Source organism: Narcine bancroftii, chromosome 10 (assembly GCF_036971445.1).
Source record: "Narcine bancroftii isolate sNarBan1 chromosome 10, sNarBan1.hap1, whole genome shotgun sequence".
Classification (NCBI taxonomy): Eukaryota; Metazoa; Chordata; class Chondrichthyes; order Torpediniformes; family Narcinidae; genus Narcine; species Narcine bancroftii.
The window spans coordinates 73,578,474-73,602,070 of NC_091478.1; the positions used below are offsets into that span (position 1 = coordinate 73,578,474).

At 42.4% G+C, this 23,597-nt stretch overlaps 1 protein-coding gene across 5 annotated transcripts in view; it reads left to right on the forward strand.

Moving 5' to 3' along the window:
• cmip (c-Maf inducing protein) overlaps positions 1-23,597 on the forward strand; it is a 260,745-nt gene that overhangs the window by 16,818 nt on the left and 220,330 nt on the right. For 3 of the 5 annotated variants that reach the window (XM_069901342.1, XM_069901343.1, XM_069901346.1), the window contains exon 2: positions 15,908-15,997. The exons of the other annotated variants lie outside the window; for them this stretch is intronic. In XM_069901342.1, coding sequence (XP_069757443.1) covers positions 15,908-15,997 — 90 coding nt within the window. The remainder of the gene's footprint in view (positions 1-15,907; positions 15,998-23,597) is intronic. 5 annotated transcript variants of the gene reach the window in all.

Sequence of the window (23,597 nt, forward strand, 5' to 3'; positions counted from 1 at the left end):
TGCATGAATTGTATTCGCAATAGTCTTGATAATGACATAGATTCTGAAGCCAGAGAAACTGGAAATCGACCCTCAATCGCCTGAGCAACTTTGAACTCTGGCTGCGCTGTTTTGAAACCTTCCTGCAGGCATCTTCTGCCATCGTTCTGGTCGGAGAACGGCAAATTACAGCTGCTGCACTCCCAAGTCGGGCCCCTCGTGTACCTGATGATCAGGGATGCCACGTCATATCCGGAGCCGATGAATGTATTGAAGGGCCAGTACCTAGGAAAAGTCAACGAGGTCTACGCCAGACACTTGCTAGTGACCCGAAAGCAGCAACCCGGGGAGTTGAACGCAGAGTACTTCCAGGTCCTGCAAACCCTCAGATGGGCCTATGAATGCAAGGCCTTGGCAGCTGCAGAGTGCGTGGAGGACCTGATTAGAGATGCCAATGTCGCAGGCATCAGGCCCAATTACATCTGCCGGAGGCCATTAGAGCAAGGTGAGCTCAGTCTGCGGAGAGAAGTTGGATTGGCAGGCACACAGAAGGTGTGGTTGCACCGGGTGCTGCCAACTTGGGACAAGCCGCCACCATTACATTCCGACAGCAATCTGACCTCAGCAGCCATACCCCATGAGCACCTAACACCACTACCTTCGTATCCCACTAACAACCCAACCACTGCCACTGTACTCCACAAGCACTCAAAGTTCTACTTCTGTGGCCTGGGCCACAGGAAATGCTGCCCAGCAAAAGAGGTGGTCTGCTCCAGCTGTGGGAAGAAAGGGCACTATGCTAAGGCGTGCAGCTCAAAACCACCCCTCCCTAGCAGCATCATGTGGGGGAAGCCACCTTGGACGCCGCCATCCCCTGGCCACTAGTGGCAGCATGTGTGAGTCATGGGGACCGCCATCTTGGGCGCCATCTTCGAGATCCAGCAGCGTCACATGGGGGCCACCATCCTAAATCTCGCCATCTCCCGACTCAACACTCGAACTCTCCGATGCAGCGACAAGCAGCGATCCGACACTGACTTCCATCAAACTCAACCAGGGCAGTCCCCATCAGCTCACCAGATTGATGATGGACATTCAGGTAAATGGCCTGTTTGACAGTGGGAATATGGAGAACTTCATCCACACCAACATGGTGCAGCACTACTCCCTCGTTGCAAGACCATTAAGCCAAAATGTCTGCTTGGTCTCAAGGTCACATACGGCGGATGTCTGTGGCTACTAACTGTGCGGGGCACAGACTATTATAAAAAAAACTTTAAACTGTTGAAGCCACAGCTGTGCGCTGCTGTGCTACTGGATTTGGACTTTCAATATTACCTTAAAAGCTTGACGATGGAGTATGATGGGCCCCATTCCCCTCTCATTGTCGGTAACCAACAGTTTTTAAATCGGCAACTGCGCTCAACCTACCCTTCTGCCCTCTCCGCCACCGCACACCTAACAATCTGATCGCCCATCATGCACGACCTGGGGACTCTCCACCCTCAAAATTGCCCCTCCGTCGCTGTTCACCAGTCTCACCCGTGACTGTAAACCCATCGCCACCAAAAATGGGCGATGAAGTGCTGGGGACAGAGGTTTCATTAGGGCGGCAATTCCTCAATGAGGGGATCATTGAGCCCAGCACCAGCAGTGAAGTAAAATCAAGAATGACAAGATATTTAGGTGGAGAATTGAAGTTTTCACCTACAATTACAATATATTGTACCGGCCCGGGAAACTCAGTGAGCCCCCTGATGCCTGATCCCGCAGACCCTGTGCCAGAGCACAAATAGGCCGCTGACAAGCTCTTCAGAAGTATCTCTGCCACCTCGGAGTTGCTAGGGTCTTTCACTTTGTCAAAGCCTGTGACCTGCCTTACTCCATCGAAGAGATCAGGTCGATGACCAAAAACTGTCAGGTCTATGCGGCCAGACAGAGCACAATTGATAAAGGCTATCTGCCCCGTTGAATGCCTGAGTGTCGATTTCAAAGGACCCCTCCCCTCCTCAGACCACAATGTGTACTTCCTCAATGTCATTCCTCAGTCGCTTTCTGTTCGCCATCCCCTATCCCGACATGACAGCTGCCACAGTCATCAAGGCCCCACAGAGCCTTTTCACTCTGGCTTCCCCAGCTATATTCATAGCGACCAAAGGGCCTCATTTCTGAGCAATAATTACCTGCTGGCCAGAGGCATTGGCACGAGTAGGGCTACCAGCAACAACCCCAGGGGAACAGGCGGATGGAAAGGGAGAACGCTACGGTCTGGAACCCACCCTCTAGTCCTGCAGTCTAGGGGCCTCCCGGTCTCGCACTGGCAAGAGGTCCCTTCCATGTATGCCCACTAATGCCACACCGCATGAAGATATGTTTCCCTTTCCCAGGAAATCAGTGACAGGGACCAGGCTGCCAGCATGGCTGATGTCCCCAGGACTGGTCCTACTCCAGAAACATGTGAGGAGTCACGTCCAACCCACTGGTTGAAAGGGTCAACCATGTCAACCCCCAATATGTCTATGCGGCATACCCCGATGGGCATGAGAACACTGTCTCCTTTAGGGACCTGCTGCCCTCAGGGACTCCAGAGAACGCCACTGATCATCCTCAAGCACGCCAACCCCCAATACGACGATGCGGCATACCCCGATGGGCATGAGGACACTATCTCCCTTAGGGACCTGCTGCCCTCAGGGACTCCAGAGACCGCCACTGATCATCCTCAAGCACGCCAACCCCCAATACGACGATGCGGCATACCCCGATGGGCATGAGGACACTGTCTCCCTTAGGGACCTGCTGCCCTCAGGGACTCCAGAGACCGCCACTGATCATCCTCAAGCACGCCAACCCCCAATACGACGATGCGGCATACCCCGATGGGCATGAGAACACTGTCTCCCTTAGGGACCTGCTGCCCTCAGGGACTCCAGAGACCGCCACTGATCACTCTACACCCCTTCCACCCTTCACCACTCACGATGCACCAGGGCCATGGCACATTACCCCAACAAATGACACACCAGACTCGTCGCCAAGCACCCACCAGCCCCATGCCGACAACTGCATAGAGGCGCCCCAGACTGTCCGAGACCCCATCACTGCTCTGCGGTCACAGCCGGTACTACGACAGTCACAGCGTACAACCAAATCACCCGAATGACTTAATTTGCAATGGTATCATCAACACTTCACCCTGTTGGACTCTTTTTAAAAACAAGGGGTGAATGTGGTAAACCACTGAATGAACATATTTTTCTGTCTGGGCGCACCCATTGGCTCTTCCCACAAGCTCCTGAATAAAGGTGACTCTCCTTCAGCCCCCTCAGTTCTGGGACAGGGATGTGCCTTCATTCTATTGCAAATAAAAGCCAATCAGTTTTGAGTCGTTGATGGTGTATCAGTTTGCATTTGCAATCTTGCTTTGATCATCACCTGCTAATCACAACAGCAAAGCAGTTGGACAGTCATTTTGAAAGACAAAGAAGACTTTGAATGGAAACCACTGCAGTCACAAGAAATGGTTTTTTTAAAAAATGGATAACTCTGTAAACAGATACCTCTCCCTCTGTCAAGCCACGTTTTCAGAGGAATGATTATGGAACCATTGTGTGTTCCTGGCAAGCTGTCAGCTGCCTAGCATGCCAACGAAAGAAACCGCCACCAAACCATCACTGGATTTTACCCACTGACCAATCCTATTGATAGGGGATGTTTGGTTGTAATGTGCTCCCGCTGTCATGGTCCGAGCAGAATGGAAAACAAACAAGCCCATAAAACTGGTGAGATGTCAGCTTTTGCACAGGATATGATGATTGTGATTTGAATCCTACAACTGACTGTAGACAAAATATTCATGTACAAAAGGCACGCTAACATTTAATCTTTTATTTCATTTGAATGTTTTTTTTAAATTTTTTATTTTTCACACCATAAATCACAATAGCCATGATATACACTTTCTTTTTCACACATTTACAGTGACTTTTTCTCCCCCCCTCCCTCCTCCCAAGTATTTCATTTGAATGTTGAAGTGCCATATCAACAGATTGTAAGAAAACTTTTATTTATTAATGTGTGAGATGTGTGCATCTTTGAAAAAGCCAGAATTCATTTTCCAACTCAGCTTGCTTGACTGGAAAATGGAAAGAGACTATTCAAGATGCAGAACTCCTGTCTGAGTGCCGAGTGCGGTGCAATCTAATATGAGCAAAATATTATGGGATGAAATGTTGCAATTGCTGGTCATATTCTAAAATTGAGAAAATGCTGAGAAATCCTTGTCTTCATTAGTTGTTGATGCATTGAATGGTACGTTGATTGTTTGGGGTAGGTTTATGACTATATAGGCAATGATGAAAGTTGCAAGCATCTTTGTTCACCCAGTTTGTCATTCTATGGGAGAGTATTTGAGATCATAAGGCGTTGCCAAGCTCTGTTCCATCTGAAATTAGCATTTAAAAGATTTGTTGCTTGGTATCTTTTGGGTTGATATGGAAACAAGTGAAATGGAATTCTTTGGGAAATATCCAATGAACACAGCTAGGTTTTGCAGCATTATTTGGATGACCAGGTCTTTGATACCTGAGGAACACTAAGTAAGTGGAGTATCCAGGAAATAATGGGTTCATTTTGGAATTGATTAAAAAATCCTATTAGAAAAGAAGACTTGCTCGAATGTAATTACAATTCATCAGAACATCCTGAATTGGAAAAAAAAAATGGGCTGAGCTACTGGTATCTCATTCCCTGTTTTCCTTCTGCCTATTTTTGGAATTGTGACATTACAGTGGAAACCCTAGAATCTGTGTGCTCACTCAACTTCTATGGAGAAGATGATGGAATTTTCATGTGTTGACAACTGAGTCAGGGCTCAGACCAAAAAGACTGGATCTGTGGCCATTGTTTAGTGGGCTTGTGGAAATCCATTTGTGATTGCTGATTTTAGGAGAGAGCTGGGTCCACAAAAGCAAGAAATAAAATATCCCCCTGCTCAGCTGGCCTGATTCTTGATTGATTTTCAGTCGAGGGGCTCGACAGAGATGGAGTCAAAGAATCAGCTCACGTTGATTCCAGCTGAACAGCGTATCACTCTGCATCTCGTATTCAGTCACCATCTTCAACTCATCTAAAATGTGATAACTGGAGGGGTGCGAGAACAGCAAGAGAAAAGATGCAACTTTCTGTCTATGTGTGTTGAAGTAGATTTAAAAATAGGGCCAAAATTCTTACTGTGAATCATTTGAATTTTCCCTTTCAAGTAGTTTTCTAGAAAGGTTACAGATGGCAACAGTTCTTATACTTGGAGCATGATGACCTGACACAATCTATATGTTTATAGAAGAGCATTGCTATGTTTTTTTTTGTATGCTGGAGGCTGATTAACATTTCCACAAAAATGGTTTTCATTTGTTTAGAGAATCTGCCATTGTGAATGATAAATGTGCAGAACATCTAACGATGGTTCCATTTTAGCTCACTCTTTTTACATAATCATGTTTTGTGAAAATAAAGGGTGCCTAAACTAGGTTTTAAAACTTTGAGCCATCATTGGAACTTTTGCAAATTGTTTCCTTTTGTTTTTGCTGTTAATCATGTTTCAATGTTACATGACTTTGGTGGTATTTAGCTTGAAGATAGTTTGCAAGTCTTCCATGGATGTCAGCATAGAAAGCAATCACCCAAATGTTTTACTTTCTTAATGTCAGCAATTTTTACAGGAAAAAGTACTGCTCTGACGTAGCTCTCTTGAGCTTCTTAAATGAAGAGATTGTTATCATTTAGCCAAGGACTATTCACAGTTGTATCTTCCCAGGTACATAAAACACACCAGCCATGGTGCAAATATTATTAGCACGTCATGAAGAAGCAAAAAAACAATAGATCTAAAAGGAAGAGAAAAATAAATATTCTTAGTGAAGTAAATTGAGATGTAAATTGCTTTTACATGGCATAAATGTTTATATTCAATAAAAGTTGGATCTTCCATTTTTAAAAATTAAATTTAGACATACAGTAATAGGCCCTTCTGACTTATGAGCCTGTGCCACCCAAATACACCAATTAACCTACATTTTGAAGCGGGGGGGGGGGGGAGGAAACTGGAGCACCCAGATGAAACCCATGCAGACACAGAGAGAACATACAAAACTCCTTACAGACAGTGCCGGGTTTGAACCCCAGTCTCCAACCCTGTAACAAAGTCTCGCTAACCACTATGCTCAATTCTTTTAATTTCAAATAATTCCTGTATTCTCTCAATTTTTTTAAATCCTTTTTTTTGGTTAGAAGTGTGGTCCTTTACAGGGAAAAATGTTGGTAGAAGCTCTCAGTGCATTGGATTTGGTGCTGTTGTTCATATCCGCGTGACACGGACTTAACGCACTTCAACCTTCAACCCATCACACCTATCTCAAAGTAAATAAAATGTTCAAAGTCCAGGGTGGAGTGCCCATGGGAAGAATTTCAGTGGTTCTGAACATTGGACAAATACAAGGAAACAAGCTCAACTCAGGGGCAATTGAGTTTCAGGTACCAAGTGAGTTTTCAGCTGAAATGAGAATGAACTCGACCTGCAAGAAGTATCGTTTGCCAAAATTTTGCATGCACTTTTTTTTCTCAAATTGTTTTTTTTCCTTTAATAATTAAATATGGACGGGAAAACTGAAGATGATTATTTTGTGTGAATGGTCTGGTCGTTGCAGTAAAAATAGGAAGTCACATAACAGTCAATTGTGTTTTGCTTCCCTCTTCAACTGCAATTTAATTAGTGCTGTAAAAAGGTGACAATTTTTTGAGTTTATTTTTGAAAAATAACACCAGCGCAGCTACTTAGAATATTCAGCAGATCATTTTAGTTTATTTAAAAGGAATTACTGTACAGGGGGAAAAAAAAATTATTGTGGGCTGAGCCCTGTTTTGTATTCAAGAGCATCGAGGGGAAGGTTGAAACATTTTTGTTCAGTGATTATGCTGGCAACGAGCAGGCCAAGGTCATGTAGTTCTATCAGTTGTCGTGAACCTATATCCTGCCTGCTGCAGTTTTGACAAGGAGCCCAATGCATTGCAATGAATGATAAACCACATCTCACTCAACATTATTTCCTTTCTCATGCTTACTGTAGTCAGGGAGATTTGTTTTGTGTGTGTGTCTGAATTGTTTATGTGACTATCTAAAGGTGAGAAGAGAGAAAAATATATTTTCAATAAGCTAACGAGGCAACCAAAGAAGAAATGTGGCACGCTGAGTTTTGTCCCATTATCATTTTAGTCAGCTTGAAAAAAGGCTTTATGCCTTCTGCTTTCTCTGTTGCTTTGCTTCAGTGTGGCTTCATTTCACCATGTTCGGATCACTCTGCCATTTCACTGCCCCTTTTTGTCTCAGTGAACAGATTTGAAGCAACATTTTCTGCTTATTAGTTTTAACCTTTTCATCTACAGCTATTCAATTTGGAAGGATCAATTACCAAGGAAGCATTAAAACCGTGCGACAAAATGTAATCAAAATATTTATGTTACGATGCATAATAAATTAGTAGACCACTTCAATAAACAATCCTATACTGTTTACTTTTATATCATTTTATCTAGCATCGTACATTTAATTATATCGCATTAGCTGGTAATTACACAGTTATATGATCCAGGAATATGGTATTGACTCAAACAGCTCCCACACTGGTACAGCAAGTCACTTTAACCTTCAGAAAGGAAACCCCTCCGAACTGTGTACCTTGGCAGTTCCCTAAAAAGCAAATAAGGATCTTTCTGCTTATCAACTGTGTTTCCTATTGCGAGTCACATTCTCAAAGTAATGTCAACCCTCAACTGCGCATGGCAGTTGATTGCTTTTAAAGGAAGCCGCTGCACTCATTGCATTCGACGCATAGGAGAGTGTTTGGGTTTTGGCCAATGAGATTGAATTTCCCCAGGGAGATGCAGGAAGTACACAGACTGCCGCAGGACCTCAGCAGGTCAGGCAGCATCTGTGGAGGGAGATCGACAGTTGATTTTGTTTTGTCGAACCTCTCAATCTACACTGAATGAAGGGTGCTGACTGAAACCTTGACTGTCCATTTCTTCCACAAAAGCTCGCTGACCTGCTGAATACTTCCAGCAGCTCAATGTTTGCTCTAATTTAAACAGACTGTTTTCAAACTGGTTCTGTCTTCTGATCTCATGTCATCAGTTCAGTTCCGTTAACTTGCATTTAGTTAAATGAAGTATATAACTTCCATTCATGGTCATTCACTTTTCCCTTACTTATCCAGTAAAACCCTCAGCAAAAACCTAAAAGCAGAGCTGCGCCTTCCAGTGTAATCTCATCAACATTAACCAGGGCCCCCAGTACAGCTCCATTCAGACTGGGTCTTTACTTAACAGCATTTTGTCAAGTCCTTGATCAGAAGCATTTTTTTTTCCTTTATTTGAAATAATTTCTCTTTATTTTCTTCTGTTCTCTAAGTGTGTCTTTTTCAACATATTTATATCGTTGTAATGGGTGATTTCTCTAATTATTGTCTATGCAAGGTGGGAGTTAGTATCTGATGCATACAAATGGCAACTTTGGATAATAACTACCGGTCATAAAGAATTTAAGTTTTCTATGCCATGTAAAATTTAAAATGGAAGATATCAAGAGGTCAATCTACACTATTGAAACTATTTATCCTTTTCTATTTATTATCAGCTTTCCCGCCGTATAGCATATTGTTGAAATTGAATTTATACCTCAGTTCAAAGTTCAGATTTATTATCAGAGCACATGCAAGCCTGAGATTCCTTTCCCTGCGATCCAGGCAGAATTTCTACTTATCCGTAGTGCAAAAAAAATACTCTACCCAGGAAAAGATACATGCATAAAAGAGAGAAATGTAAACAAGAAGACAATGCAAATGAACTCTGCAATAAAGAAAATAAATATTCACTAATAAATAAAGTGCAAGCGTAAGAGTCCTTAAAGGAATCCCTGATTGAGTTTGCTGTTGAGGAGTCTGATGGTGGAGGGGTAGTAGCCTGGTGGTGTGAGTCTTGGGGCAACTCTACCGCTTTCCTCGTGGCAGCAGCAAGAACAGAGCCTGTGCTGAGTGGTGTGAATCCTCGATGATGGCTCTAGCTTTCAGATGGCAGCGTTCCATGTCGATTTTCTTGATGGTGCGGAGAGTTTTGCCTGTGATGTCCTGGGATGTGTCCACTACCTTTTGCAGGACTTTCCAATCATCTTCTTGTACATCTTCTGTGCCTGCAGCAAGTAATAATTCAGGAGGATCTATACATGTGTATATGATAATATGGGCTCAGATAGATATAATATATGTATTACTGTGCAGTTTTTTTTAAATTACATGTGGTAAAATAAATTGTTAATTGAAATAAAAACTGTGTAGCTTGTCACTTGTGCCAGATGCTGATCATTGCAATGCACGCTCTTGCAAACAATGAAGTTATGGTTTTGCATGAAACAAAATCAGTTTGGGGACAATGGGTGCATTTATTAACTCCATTACTTATGCCTGTTTGGAGTTGCCTTGGTGACAATGTTGGTCTGTGTGTGTGTGTGTGTGTGTGTGTGTGTGTGTGTGTGTGTGCGCGCGCAAGATCATGTCATCAAGTGAGGATTTCAGAAGCAAGAGAAAGCCTGATTCTGTTGCAGATATTGAACATTTGCAGCTGTGTGAAATACGATTGTTGATTTAAGCCCACCATTCACAACAGAGGCTCTATGCCCTCCCCCGCTTTCCCCCTGGAGGGCCACAGCACATTTAAGTAAAAGCCTTGTTCTCTTTTCACCTCATGTCACATAAATATTTTTTATGTTTTTCATGTAGTTAGTAGGAGAGAAGGACAGAAGAAACCAACTAAATGACTGCTTCGCAGGGAAGGGGGTGGGGGGGTGGGGAGGGGAGCCCATAAAACATTGAGCAGAGTCCTAGGGGGAGCATAGCCAAAAAAAAAGGTTTGAAGAAATCAGATTGGGAAAGATGAGAGGTTTTCATGGACTGTCAATTCATAACATAAGAACTTATACTGATTTATAATGTGAATTTAAATTCAACCAACGTCTAGTGCAGTGAGAAGGGTTCTTCTGCGAGCAGACTGACAAGTTGCTTATAGCATTCATGCAGATGGGCGGCGCAGTTAGTGCAACTCTATTCTTTGGCTTGGCTTCGCAGACGAAGATTTATGGAGGGGTAATGTCCACGTCAGCTGCAGGCTCGTTTGTGGCTGACAAGTCCGATGCGGGACAGGCAGATACGGTTGCAGCGGTTGCAAGGGAAAATTGGTTGGTTGGACCTGGTGCTGTCCGTAAGGAGTTTGTACATTCTCCCCGTGTCTGGGTGGGTTTCCTCTGGGTGCTCCGGTTTCCTCCCACCGTTCAAAATGTCTGGGAGTTGTAGGTTAATTGGGTTAACGTGGGTGAGAAGGGCTGGTTACCATTCCTTATGTCTAAATTTAAACATTTAAATTTTAAAATAAATAAAATTAAAAAGCACAATTTGCAGAATATAGGATTGCAATGAAAAAAAAATGTAGTTAGCTTTAAGTAAGGGAGGCAATGTGTAAGGCTTAATCAGGAGCACGATGGTTTGAGGATGAGACTGTTTTCACACTCTTGAGCCTTGTCCCCACTGGGAGGAACAAGAGAGTGCTCTGTGTTGCGAATGGCTCTTTAATTTGTCGGCTGTCTTTCCTGGGCAGCAGGACATGTAAATGGAGTCCACAGAGGGGAGGGGATTTGCTTATGTTCTGAAACGTATTTGCTAGCTTTTGTAGCTTCCAGTCCCGAGCAGTGCAGCTCCCATACCACGGTGTGATGAATCCAGCAACCATGCTTTCAGTGCTGCACCTGAGGAACAAGCGGGACATGCTGAATGTCCTTAGTCTTCGAAGAGAGTGGTTGGTGCCCTCTCTTGATTGTTGCATCAACATGCTAATCCCAGATCAGATCAGAGGAGATATTTATTCCTTAGAACCTTTTCAACTTTAGTGCTATTAATTTGGCAGGGGTGTGGACTCTGGCCCCTCTCCTGAAGTCAGTGATCTCCTTTGTATTATTGATGCTGAGAGTGACATCATGCGACAAGACTTTTAATCCCTTTCCATCATTCCATCTCGTGGTTATTTGATACCTGGTCTATTACTGTGGTGTCATGGCCAAAGCTGAAGGTGAAGTACCCTTTAGTGGCTGTAGTGGGAGCATATGCACCCTTGAGGAATGCCAGTGATGAGTGTGATCATGGAGATGTTGCTATCCTCCGTTACTGACTGCGGTCCGTTAAACAGGCAGTCAGGGATCCAGTTGCACTGAGGCCTAGTTTGGGAATGAGTTTGCAACATTATACAGGTAGTCCTCAACTTACAATGGGGTTGCATTCTGGCATTCCCATCGCAAGTCCAAAAAAACTCAAAAAAGAATACCGCACTTATCATTTTTTATAATTAAATGTTGAATACAACATGTTGAATACAGTGTTGGAGAGTCTGGTTGAGTCAGCATCCTGAGAGAGTATGCTGTACATTACTCTCACATGATGCTGTCATCGTCCAGTATCACGCAAGAGTAGCGTGCCGCATATCGCAAGCCCTGGAACACATCGGAACTCTAAATTGAAAGTACAGATTCGAACTATCATAACTTTGAGTAACTCGGACCATCGTAAATCAGGTTTTGGTTACAAAACAAGGCACTTTGCTTTGAGTGAGGAACAGCACTTCCCATCTTCTGTCTAGGATTCCTCCAACTGGATGGCACTTATGTTTCTGTTGGAAACCCCACCCTTTAACCCCATCTTCTTCCTCCATCTCCTTTCCTCTTGCTCTTTGCTCTCCTCTTTTCCCTCTGTCTCCTTTCACAATGCTAAAATCAATTCTCACTTTCCCTCTTATCATAACCTTTTAGCCTGTTGGTCTGGACCCCTCCCCCTCCCGTTCTTCCCTCAGCCTTTTATTCAGACATCTGTTGTTTTTCACCCACTTCTTGAGGAAGGTCTCTGGTCAGAAACGTTGGTAATATATCTTTACCTCTTATGGATGCTTCAAGACCAGCTGAGCTCCTCCAGCATTTGAATGCATAAGAGGTTACCCATTTGTGTGTGCATCCTCTTAGATTAAGGAGTCTGGAGTCAGGCTTTTCCCTCATGACCATTACTGGATAAATTTCAAATGGAGGCAAAATTTATTGTAGTGAATACCTTTGGTCTAAGATTAGTTCCACAGGGGACTAAATCTGAAAATGCAGATCATTTAATGTGGAAGAAATTACAAAAACTGTGCCCCTCCCAAAACAGTAACCTTGGACTTGTAACCATGATTCCAGTCAATGACTTTCAGAATACAGTGTGAACCATTTAAATGCCAGCATCCTTGGAAAGCAATTTCACAACTGGCCTATATGTCCTGAACATGTACTTACTGTTTAAGTCTAGCTTGTTTCTTGATATCTCTGTCAATCTTGCTCCTTGTGCTCTGTCGTGTCAATATTGTACTGCTGTAAGGTGTTCGTTGCATTAACAGTTGTATTCATATTCTGTTAATGGCTTCACTTTGGGGCGGTGAATACATTCAAGAAATTTGAGCAAGGTTGCTTTGGGCATTAATGAGATTCTCAAACCTATTCCAGAGTTCTTGTCAACAGCCATAAACTAGCCATAAATTTGATCTGATTCATAAATTTGCCTTGCTCCAATAACTGCTGGTGCACTCAATCCTCAGAAAGAGACCAAAAAGCTAAAGGTTTGACAAACAGCAGTGGAACGATTAAAATCTAAACTGAACAGGAAGTCAGACATGATGATGATTGGAAGAGATGCGTGGGTAGAGAGTTGACCGATTGGCAGGAAGCAGAGAGTTGGAATACAAGGATCATATTCTAATTGGCTGCCAGTTGCTAGTGGTGTTCCACAGGGGTCAGTGTTGGGGCCATTTCTTTTTATGTTGTGTATTAATGATTTGGTATATTGTACAAATGCTTTGTGGCCAGGTTTGCAGATCATACGAAGGTAGGTAGAGGAGCAGGTAGTGTCGAGGAAACACGGAGGCTGCAGAAGGATCTAGACAGATTAGGAGAATGGCCAGAGGAGTGACAAATGAAATATAATGTCGGAAAGTGCACAGTCATACACTTGGGAACAGGAGAAAAAAATAAATGAGCAGGCAATTTTTTAAATGGGGAGAAAATTGAAAATACCCAGATGCAAAGGGACCTGGGAGTCCTCGTGCAGGATAGCCTGAAGGTAAGCTTGCATGTTGAGATGGAGGCGAAAAAGGCAAATAAAATACTAGCATTCATTTCAAGAAGAATAGAATACAAGGGCAGGGATGTGATGCTGAGGCTTTCTAAGGAACAAGTGAGACCTCACTTTAAGTATTGTGAGCAGTTTTGGGCTTCACATTTTCAAAAGGATATGCTGATGTTGGAGGGGGTTCAAAGGAGGTTCACTAGGATGATTCTGGAAATGAAAGGGTTATTATCATATCAGGAACATTTGACAGCTCTTGGTCTGTTATCATTGGAACATGGAAGAATGAAGGGAGACTTCATTGAAACATTTCAAATGTTGAAAGGCATGGACAGAGTAGATTGTTTCCCATGGCCAGAGAATCTTGGACAAGAGCATCCTCTTAGAACAGGTATACAAAGGAATTTCTTCAGCCAGAGGGTGGTTAATCTATGCCATGGAAAATTGTGGAGACCAGGTCACTGGGTGTATTTAAGACAGAGATTGATAGGCCCTTGTTTAGCCGGGGCCTCAAAAGTTATGGAGAGAAGGCCGGGCAGTAGGGCTGAGTGGGAAAATGGAGCAGCTCATGATTGAATGGTGAAGTCGACCAGATGAGTCCAATAGCCCATTGCTCCTTTGCCTCATGGTCATAGATTGGAGTGGATTGAAAGATTTAAGAGAAATGGACTTTTAGCTAGCTTGGTAGATGTTTGGTGAATGAGGCAGTTAAATTAAGATATTGGCAAAAGAAAATTGTGAGTGAACTCAATTTTATGCCTGGAGTTGACCAGGAGAGCCTAGAAATAGTCAATTTCAAAGGTAATGTATATAGGTGAACAGAGGCAGGTTCCGAGGCTGGAGATAGCATGAAATAAACAAAGACATTTAGAGAAAGGTTTGGCTTTTGATTTAATTCATTTCCAGGCCACAATATTGATTGTGAGTGCTTGGAAAGCTCTATAACTGTACAATGTCAAGAGGTCATTTTTGTGAAGGGCATGTTCCAAATGCAGGCAGAGCAGGCCGAATTTATTGATATACTCTTTGTGGTGATAAAATTGGTTTCAGAGGAGGCCAAAGAGAAAAATTAGCAGTGTGATGTTGAAACGCACTTTGTCCGAATACTTGCAGTTAATGTAAAAATCCATGAACTCTTCTTGTATCCAATGAATGCGTAACTTCCTATTTGTTATCTTCTATTGATATAGAATTGGAGCACTGAAACCAGTAAACCAAAGTTGAGCTTTCTGGGTAGGTGGGTAACCATAAGGTGACCTGATGGAGACGTTTAAGATAATGAGAGGCATTGATCATGTAAATAGTCAGAGGTTTTTTTCCCCCAAAGCTGAGATGGTTGCCACAAGAGGACACGGGTTTAAGGAGCTGACATGTAGGTACAGAGGAGATGTCAGCGGTATGTTTTTTTTACGCAGAGAGTGGTGGGTGCGTAGAATGGGCTGCCGGCAATGGTAGTGAAGATGGATACATTAGGGTCTTTTAAGAAACATTTGGACAGGTACATAGAAAAATAGAGGTCGTAAAAAAGGCTAGTAATTTCTAAGGTAGGGATGTGTGGGCCAAGAGGCCTGTATTGTGCTGTAAAGTGTTCTATGTTCTATAAAATGTTTCCTGGTAGCCTGTTGGTCCACAGACATCAGACAGAATCATACTTTGATGAGGGAGTGGCAGACAAGTTATGCTTGTCTCATAAATATGGTCAAAGTTACTCCGCAGCTCCCAATGAAAAGGTCTCTGTTAGAGCATGGACGGCTGACTTCCTCCTCACTACCAAATCTAAATTGAAATAAAGTAAAGGCTTGCCATACTCATGACACAATAAATCTGTGCAACCAGTTACAGGCATGATTTTAAGAAGTCCATTTATCTGTGCAAGAGAGGAAAGTTAGCTGGACTTGTGCTGGGTGGAAAACAAGCAAATGGCTCCTTATTTCTACAGCGATTTAATTACGCTCATTTTTGGATGGAACAAATGCCCCTTTGAAGCACTGCTTAACTTTTGTGGCATTTACATTCTTAAACGAGCAGAAATATTTAACTCTTCCAACTGTGCAGGTCCCTGCCAACATTTTTTTGACCTGACTCATAAATATTAGTGGCCCCATGATATCTTGTCCTGCACCCTTCGTTGGAAGCTGAAACGTGTACTGTTTCTTTTCCAACAGGTGCTGCCTGACCTGCTAAGTATTTCCAGCATTTTCTGTTTTCTCTTTAAATATCCAGCATCTATCATTTATCTTGTTTTTTTTTCCAGTTTGTAATGGCCTTATTTTCTAGGCTTGTAAGATACCTCATCCTATGTCCCTCCCTTTCTTGTGTCTACCAAGCTGGCCCAGTCATTAGAAAGAAGCAAAATGCAGAAGGCTTTACTTGCACTGCAGACATTTTAGATGTCAATTGTTGGTCATTGAGAAAATTGAACTGGACTTTTAATTTTATTAGCACGTAAAATAAACATTGTTAATATATGTCCTTGGAAAGTTCTTGATTTATTCTTCTTTGAGTTACTCCTTCTGCATTCATTCTAAAAGGGAATGGTTTGTTTTTATTCCTGTTGTAAAATGGTATGTGACACTAATTGAATGCTGCTTATGCTTTCTGTGGGAAATCCAAAGAACCTATTACTTTGTGTCCTATCTCGGAACTTCATTTTAATATTAATGCCTCCATTCTTGTGTCTTTGTACTTAGGATGTTGGAGGAGCATTGTTCTTATTTACAAAGCACTCATTCACCTACCTGCATAATCATCATACTGGGCATATTACAGGAATGTGCGAGGTGAGAATCCATTCTGCGTATGTATTGTGAGACTATCACATGTTTATTCAACTTTTGGGAAGTATCCAAGCAGAATTTTGACCCTGAGCTATTTTTGAATTTCATTCACCAAGACCACGGGTGAATGCAACTTGCCACAGGAGTTTCTCGCTGGTCTGCCGTAAATCTGGAGGGAAAGCTGTTAAAACTCTTGTTTTTTTTAAAAAAGTGCGCTGTTTTCACTTCCTCAAGTTCTGGCGAGCCTTCTGTTAATACCACGTTGAGGCAAGTAGGATGCCTCTGTAGAAATGCAGTGCCGATTATTTTCATGAAGTACCAACATTGAACGTCAACTTCTATTAATGCTCTTCTCTTGCAAGACGACAGTTTGAAAATGGACATTTCACCCCCACCCCCCATGTATCAGCCCTGCCAGGAAAAGCACTTTAGGAATTGGACACAGCACAAATCTTCCTCTGTGTGGTCATTTCTTAAGTTCTATTCCTTGCAGAAGGGAAAAATTGTTCTGTCGCATTATTCCTCACATTCAGCCCAAGTAGTTGGCTGCACAGACTTGGCTTGTGGGTTAGTTTTGGAGGTTTTTAGCACCCCAATGATTGTCAAATACTACCTCTCTAAGGTTTAATTTGTTTTGGATTCCTGCCCTGGAAAAGCAAAATAAATAAAACTTGGGGACAAGCTTCCTTTCGAGATTAACAGTGAACATACTCTTAACTTCGAATGGGGAAACATCCAGTGTGAATGGTTCATACTTCCTGTTCCTGTCATGACTTGAACTTATTCTTGTGGTTTTAAAATGTTAAAATATCAGAATATGACTGGCATTGAGTTTGTTGACCTTTTAGGAGCTCTCAGCTTTCTTGCAATATGTCTTTTTTTTTGCTAAGTCAGGAGACAGCATTTTTTATGGTCTCTCACATCGCAGAGACTGGGAGCAGACTGGGAGATCACATTGTTGAGCACCTTGGCTCCATCCGCCGTCATAGCGCGGATCTCCCAGTGGTCATCCATTTCAATTTCCCACCCCATTCCCTTGTTGACATGTCTGTCCATGGTCTCATGCACTGCCAGACTGAGGCCACTCACAAATTGGAGGAACAGCACTTTATCTTCCAGCTGAGCACCCTCCAACTGTGTAGCCTTAACATCGACTTCTCTGGCTTCCATTAAACTCCCCCCACCCCACTTCTTCCCCCTGTGGCCTTTCCACCAGCTCTCTGTCTCTCTCTTTCTCTCTTCCCTTTTCCCTCTGTTTCCTTTCACAGAGACAAAATCAATTCTCACCTCATCAGATCCAATTAACACCTTTTGTTGATCTGGACTCCTTCCCTTCCTAGACTTCAGACTTTATTCTGATGCCTTCTTGTTATTTGCTTATACTTTGAAGAAGGGCTCAGGCCTGAAACGTTGGTAATATATCGTTACCTCCTATGGGTGCTGTGAGACTGGCTGAGTTCCTCCAGCCTTTCTGTGTGCTTTTACTGACAGCATTGTTTCACCTAGTCAAGTTTTCTTGTGAGCCCTTTGGTTTGTGGCTCCCAAAGATGGTTTCTACAAAAGATTATTTGATTTTGACTGGGAGAAAAGTCTGAATGGACAATCATTTTAGTGACTGGAAACTTAACATGACATTTTGACTAATTTTTAATTAAAAATAAATTAAAATGTTAAAATTGGATAAACAAGTATTTGGATAGCCAGGGGCCAATTAGATATATTCAACATAGCTTTGGTAGGTTGTGTTTAACAAATCTTTTAGAGTTTTTCGAGGAGGTTACCCTGAAAGAAAGGCTGTGTATGTAGTCTAAATGGACTTAGTAAGGTCTTTGACAAGGCTCCACGTGGAAGGTTAGTTGGGAAGGTTCAGACACTCGATAATCACGGTGAGATCGTAAACTGGATTTGATATTGACAATACAGGAGAAGCTGGAGAGTGGTTGTAGTTGTCTGCTTCTCAAACTGGAGGCCTGTGTCTTGTGGTGTGTCTCAGGGATCGGTGCTGGAACCATTGTTGTTTGCCATCTATATCAATGATCTGGATGACCATGTGGTAAGTTGGATCAGCAAATTTGCAGATGAAGCCAAGATTGGGGACTCTGTGGACAGTGAGGAAGATTTTCAAAGCGTGCAGAGGTATCTGGACCAGCTGGAAAAATGGACTGAAAAATGGCAGATGGAATTTAATGCAGACAAGTGTTAGGTGTTGCATTTTGGACAAACACGATAAATGGCAGGGCACTGAGTAGTGAGGTAAAACAGAGGGATCTGGGAATACAGATGAAAAATTCCCTGAAAGTGGCATCACAGGTAGATAGGGTTGTAAAGAGACCTTTTGGTATATTGGCCTTCATGAATCAAAGTATTCAGTATAGGAGTTGGGATGTTATAAGACATTGGTAAAGCCAAATTTGGAAAATTGTGTGCAGTTTTGGTCACCTAATTGCAGGAAAGATATCAATAACATTGGAAGAGTGCAGAGAAGATTTACTAGGGTACTGCCTGGACTTCGGGAACTGAGTTACAGGGAAAGAAGAAGAATGAAGGGAGATTCGATAGAGATATACAAAATTATGAGGAGTGTACATAAAGAAAATACAAGTAGCTTTTTCCAGAAGTTAGGTGAAATATAAACCAGAGAACATGAGTAAATGGTGAAAATGGAAAAATTTAGGGGGGGGAAACTTCTTCACACAGAGACTGGTGGAGTTGTGGAATGAGCTCCCAGCTGGAGTGGTGAATGTGAGCTCAATTTTCACATGTAAGAAACATTTAGACAATTACATAGATGGGGGTTATAGACTGGGAACAGGTCAGTGGAACTCAACAGAATAACAGTTCAGCACAGACTTGAAGGGCCTGTTTTCTGTGCTATAATGTTCTAGTGGGGTTCTCCATTTGTCTGATTTATTCTTTGGTCAGTCATCATGAAGAATCATAGAATGACAAAATGGTCTAGACATTAGGAGTCCAATCAGCCATTTACCATTGGACAGGGTGGTGTTGCATCACTGATGGTGTCGAGCAGTACCTACTTAAGTGGCTGTCATGTCAACTTAAATAAGTTCAAATTCAGTGATGACTCCACAGCAGTCGGCTGGAAATCAAATAATGACGAGACAGATTCCAGAACAAACAGGTGTAGCCTCCATCGACATCTCCCGCTGGCTAGGAAAGGCAGCCAGCATACTGAAGGACCCATTACACCTGGGGCATGCACTCCTCTCCCTCCTCCTGTTGGGGAGTGTGTAAGCATGCTCCAACTGCTTAAAGACCATTTCTTCCCTGCAACCATCAGGCTTCTGACGGGCCATAATGCTGCCCCTCCATGGGACTACAGTAATTGATCTTCTTTTTCATTATATCCCTATAATTGGTAAATTGTGCTCAGCACATGGCAGTTTGAATGTTCTAGATAACTCATTAGACTGCTTGCAGAAGAATCCTTCTCACTGCTCAGTATGATGTGACAAATAAGCTTATTCTGATACATAATAAAGCACTGGATCACTCAAAATTGATTAATAAATGAGCATCCAATGAATTTTTCAGAAGGCAACTTTGTCAGGAAGATTAAATATCTCTGAAGTGACCACAAGTGGGTCCCCAGCCTATTTAGGTTGTACAGTTATCGTTTACGAGAGCATGTTCCATTTTCTGAATTTCGGTGAAGCTGAAATCTAGCAAATGAATAAGAAGCTGTGTTGGTTATGCTAACATGGAAGGTGGATAGCGCAGCACTGATTTTGTGTGGGAACTCCCAATATTGACTTTATCTGGAGTAGGTCAAGCTGGAGATTATTTTTGGATCGAATCGCGCTGAAAATACTCATTAAGTGGAGAGCAGCAAATGGTTTTTAAGTAAACGCTCCATGCTTGTTTGTGTTGTGCTTTTCCATGTATTTTAAATTAAGTTTAGACATACAGAATGGTAACAGGCCCTACCGGCCCACAAGCCCAAATAAACCAATGAACCTACATCCCCTGTTTGTTTGGAAGGGGTTGGAGCATCTGATGGAAACCCATGCAGGTCACGGGGAGAACGTACAAACTCCTTACAGATAGTGCCAGATTTGAACCAGTGCCACTGACGCTGTTATAGTGTTGCACTAACACTGGCTTGTTACTATTTTTGTTAGGAAAAGGACCTTTTTATCTGACATTGGGTGATGCAATTGGACCCTTTTCGAACTGCCTGCAGTTTGCTCAGATGTCTTCCAAAGCACAAAGAGCATAATACAATGAACAGCAAGTACTTTCCCCAACATTTAGCTGCCACTGTAATCAGATTACTTCAGTGGTGACAACAATGGCAATATTTCATGGTTGGTCAAACAATGTTGAGGTACATTGAGCAGGAGGCAAAAGCATTGAAGAACCTGCTCTGAGACTCCACATCCTACTAGGGAAGCACTGAAGAACAAAGTATTCCAGGCCTCTTGAGTTGTCCAAGGGGGTCATTACTGTGATATGTGAGGGTCTGAGGGAAGACCTTGATCTTTACTCTCCTGCTTGGGGAGAGCTCACTCTTTTGGAGGTCACTTGGATTCTGCACAGACTTTCCATGCGATTGCAACTTACCTCTATTTTGTCTACTCGTTTGCTGCTTATCACTGCATCAAGAAGGCACTATACTGTGGAAAAATCGTACTTTGATTCCAGTGAGCATAAGATGGAATCTCAGACGCTCTCACAGGTGCAGGCAGCCACTGACTCTCATCATGTTCCTTTCAGAACCGGCATTATTCAGATCAAAGGGTAGGATTCCTCCTCCATCAATGTGCAGGTGGCCAAGTTCCTCATTCTGTTTCCTGTGTGACAGATTATGTTGTGTTTGTATTGTAAGTGAATATGTATTTGGGAGATAAATTGGGGCAGTTTCTTTTTAGTGTTGGTCATGTACACAAACACTTCAAAACAGATCTCATGTAAAATACAGCAGCTCTGCTCAAGCCAGACAGGGCGGCTCCTGGGGGCCTTTGCAAAAACTTTGGGGAGTGCCCAAGAGACTTCACTAATGGATTATTGTTTTGAAAAGCAACAGATGAAAGAGATCAGAGGAGTAGTTCGGAGCCGCAGGCTGTCTGGGAGTGCAGCTTGCTGTTCTAAGAGGGTCATGTGGTTTTTGCAAGCAGAGAGAGAGAGAGAGAGAGAGAGAGAGATAGATCAGTTCTGCAATGCTACAGTCAGCAACAGCAGCTGGGACTGGAACAGGACAAGCTGGCAAGCTTGTGGAAAAACCCCATTTGGAAGTGCTTAGTTCAGCCTGGTCAAGGCCCTTGTGGTTCATGCAAGAGGAGAAATAAGATAAACAAAAAGGAACTCTGTGGTGAACTGAAAGAAAGAGGTTATCATCTGGAAAACCCTGATGGTGCAAGTTTCTTCGGCAAGACACTGATGTGCCTGATTAAAAGGGATCAGTTTTGGGTGTCCAGCGAACAACAAATCTCTCTCTGAAAACCGACAAGAACTTTCCTGAGCAGTAACCATTTACCTTTCAAGCACCAAAGCCTGGTCAACTTCATAAATGTTAAATTCTGTGCACAGTATAAGAATTGCCTGCAACCAGTGAACTTGGGGGAATGAGAAGTGAGATTGGACTGTGAACTAAAGAACTTTTCTGAACTTGCATATGCATTACATACACGTGTGCTTAGAATTAGAAGGGGGTTAAGATCGGTTAGATAAGTCAATAGTAATAAGTTAAAGTGTGATCCTGTTTTCATGTTTAAAGATAATTAAAAGCAACTTTTGTTTAAGTAACCATTTGTCTTGGTGAATATCTATCACTTCTGGGTTTTGGGTTCTTTTGGGCTCGTAACACCTGTTTCCATACCTCTTCAGAGGAAATTTTACAGGACAACGACCAACCTCTACTTCTCTGCCTCCCTGAGCCAACAGGAGCTGAGTGCAGACGCAAGATCCAGGCAAAGTGCCACAGTGGTGGTGAAAAGCATTACAAGTCTCCTTGTTAAGACTTTATTGCCTGTATCAGTCTCGAACGACCGATAAGCTCAGCAGAGCCACTGCATTCTGCACACTTTTAAAAAGCAAAGATCAGAGTTGCTGCCAACAGAAGATCCAGGCCTAATCGGAGAAACCTTGAATAGCATCATGAGCAGGGGAAATTCACAGCCTCATCTAGCTGGGATTGGGTGCCGTGGATAAAAGGGATTCCCCAATATAGGGATGATTTCTACAAAGAGTTTGTAAAATTCTCCAACCAATTCAGCGTTTAAACCTTGAAACCAGCAAAATGCATCATTATTCAGCTGGAAGGGGCAAGGCGATGATATACTCTCATGGAATCCAGCTCTGCCTCTTGATCTGCACAGATTATAACAGCATGAGTGAATAAATCCCTGCTCCAGTTGCCAGGAAATAAATGAAGGAATGGGTTTGATGGGATGAGTCTGAAAATCAGAGCCTCACTGACCAAATGGGAAATTTGACCCCAATAAAGTGAAAACCCTGGTATCTGGCTCCTACGGGGATTGGTAGATGCTGGATAAGTGAATTTTCTGGTTGCATGTTGCGAGTTTAGCAAACTAACGGTGAGGCGTGCAATTTTAAATTTCCAGAATTTTTATCTAATACTTGTCTGCAATTTTTTTTTCTTTGCTGGTTGCTTGAATGGCAAAATATAGGCAGGCACCTGAACCTTCCTTTATACATTTTGCTCAAACCTTGATGAAGGGCTCAAATTCGAAACATTGGTTATGTTAAAGAAACATAATCTGCTGAGTTTCCTCCCAGCATTGTGTTTTCACTATGAGTATGTATGATATTTGTCAATCTTATGCTGAAGAATTTATAGCTCATTTTAATTCTTAGAGCATTTACAGGTATTATCATTGCATTAAGTGAGCAAGGATGGAGCCAATACAAAGTAAAAGAATGATGTTCAGAAAGATGAGGAGGCAACCTTTTGTCATGTGCACATGGATGTTCTTGAAATAGTTATCATCTGACAAAAAGTTCTGAGTGTACTTAACGTTTGTGACGCCTGTGACATTTTGAAATAACCAAGAGATGAGTACTATGGTGCATTTATCTAATTCAATTGTGTTGTCACTCTTGACTAGTCATGTTCTTGGGAAGACAGCATAGCGTATCTAATCCCGCTCAAGACCAACATGATCTTTAATGGTGGCCAGGAAATCACGTGTTCTGACAAAGGGAAAATATTTTTACTTGCTAAAGTACTTAAAGAATTATCTAAGTTTTTTTTAATGTATTCTTGTCTTTTGAATATTGATGATCTCTGTCTTGGCATATAGTGGTCATTTACTATTGTGGGGTACAATGACTACATACCTGTTTGGCTGCAGCAAAGAATAATTTTGGTTCATTTGTACATTGTTGTTGTATATATGACAATAAATGTCAAAGTTCGAATTCATGGCTATCAGTTTATACATAGTGCATTAACCAAGGTTGAATCATATCCAGGGTTGGGAACACTGGGTAGATGAACACCTGGACAAAAATATGATAATCTCCAGACACCACGGTTGAAGCAAAAACACAATGCTGGAGACACTCAGCGAGTCAAAACGTGCCCTTTTTATTAGCAAAGGTAAAAATAGATAACCAATGTTTC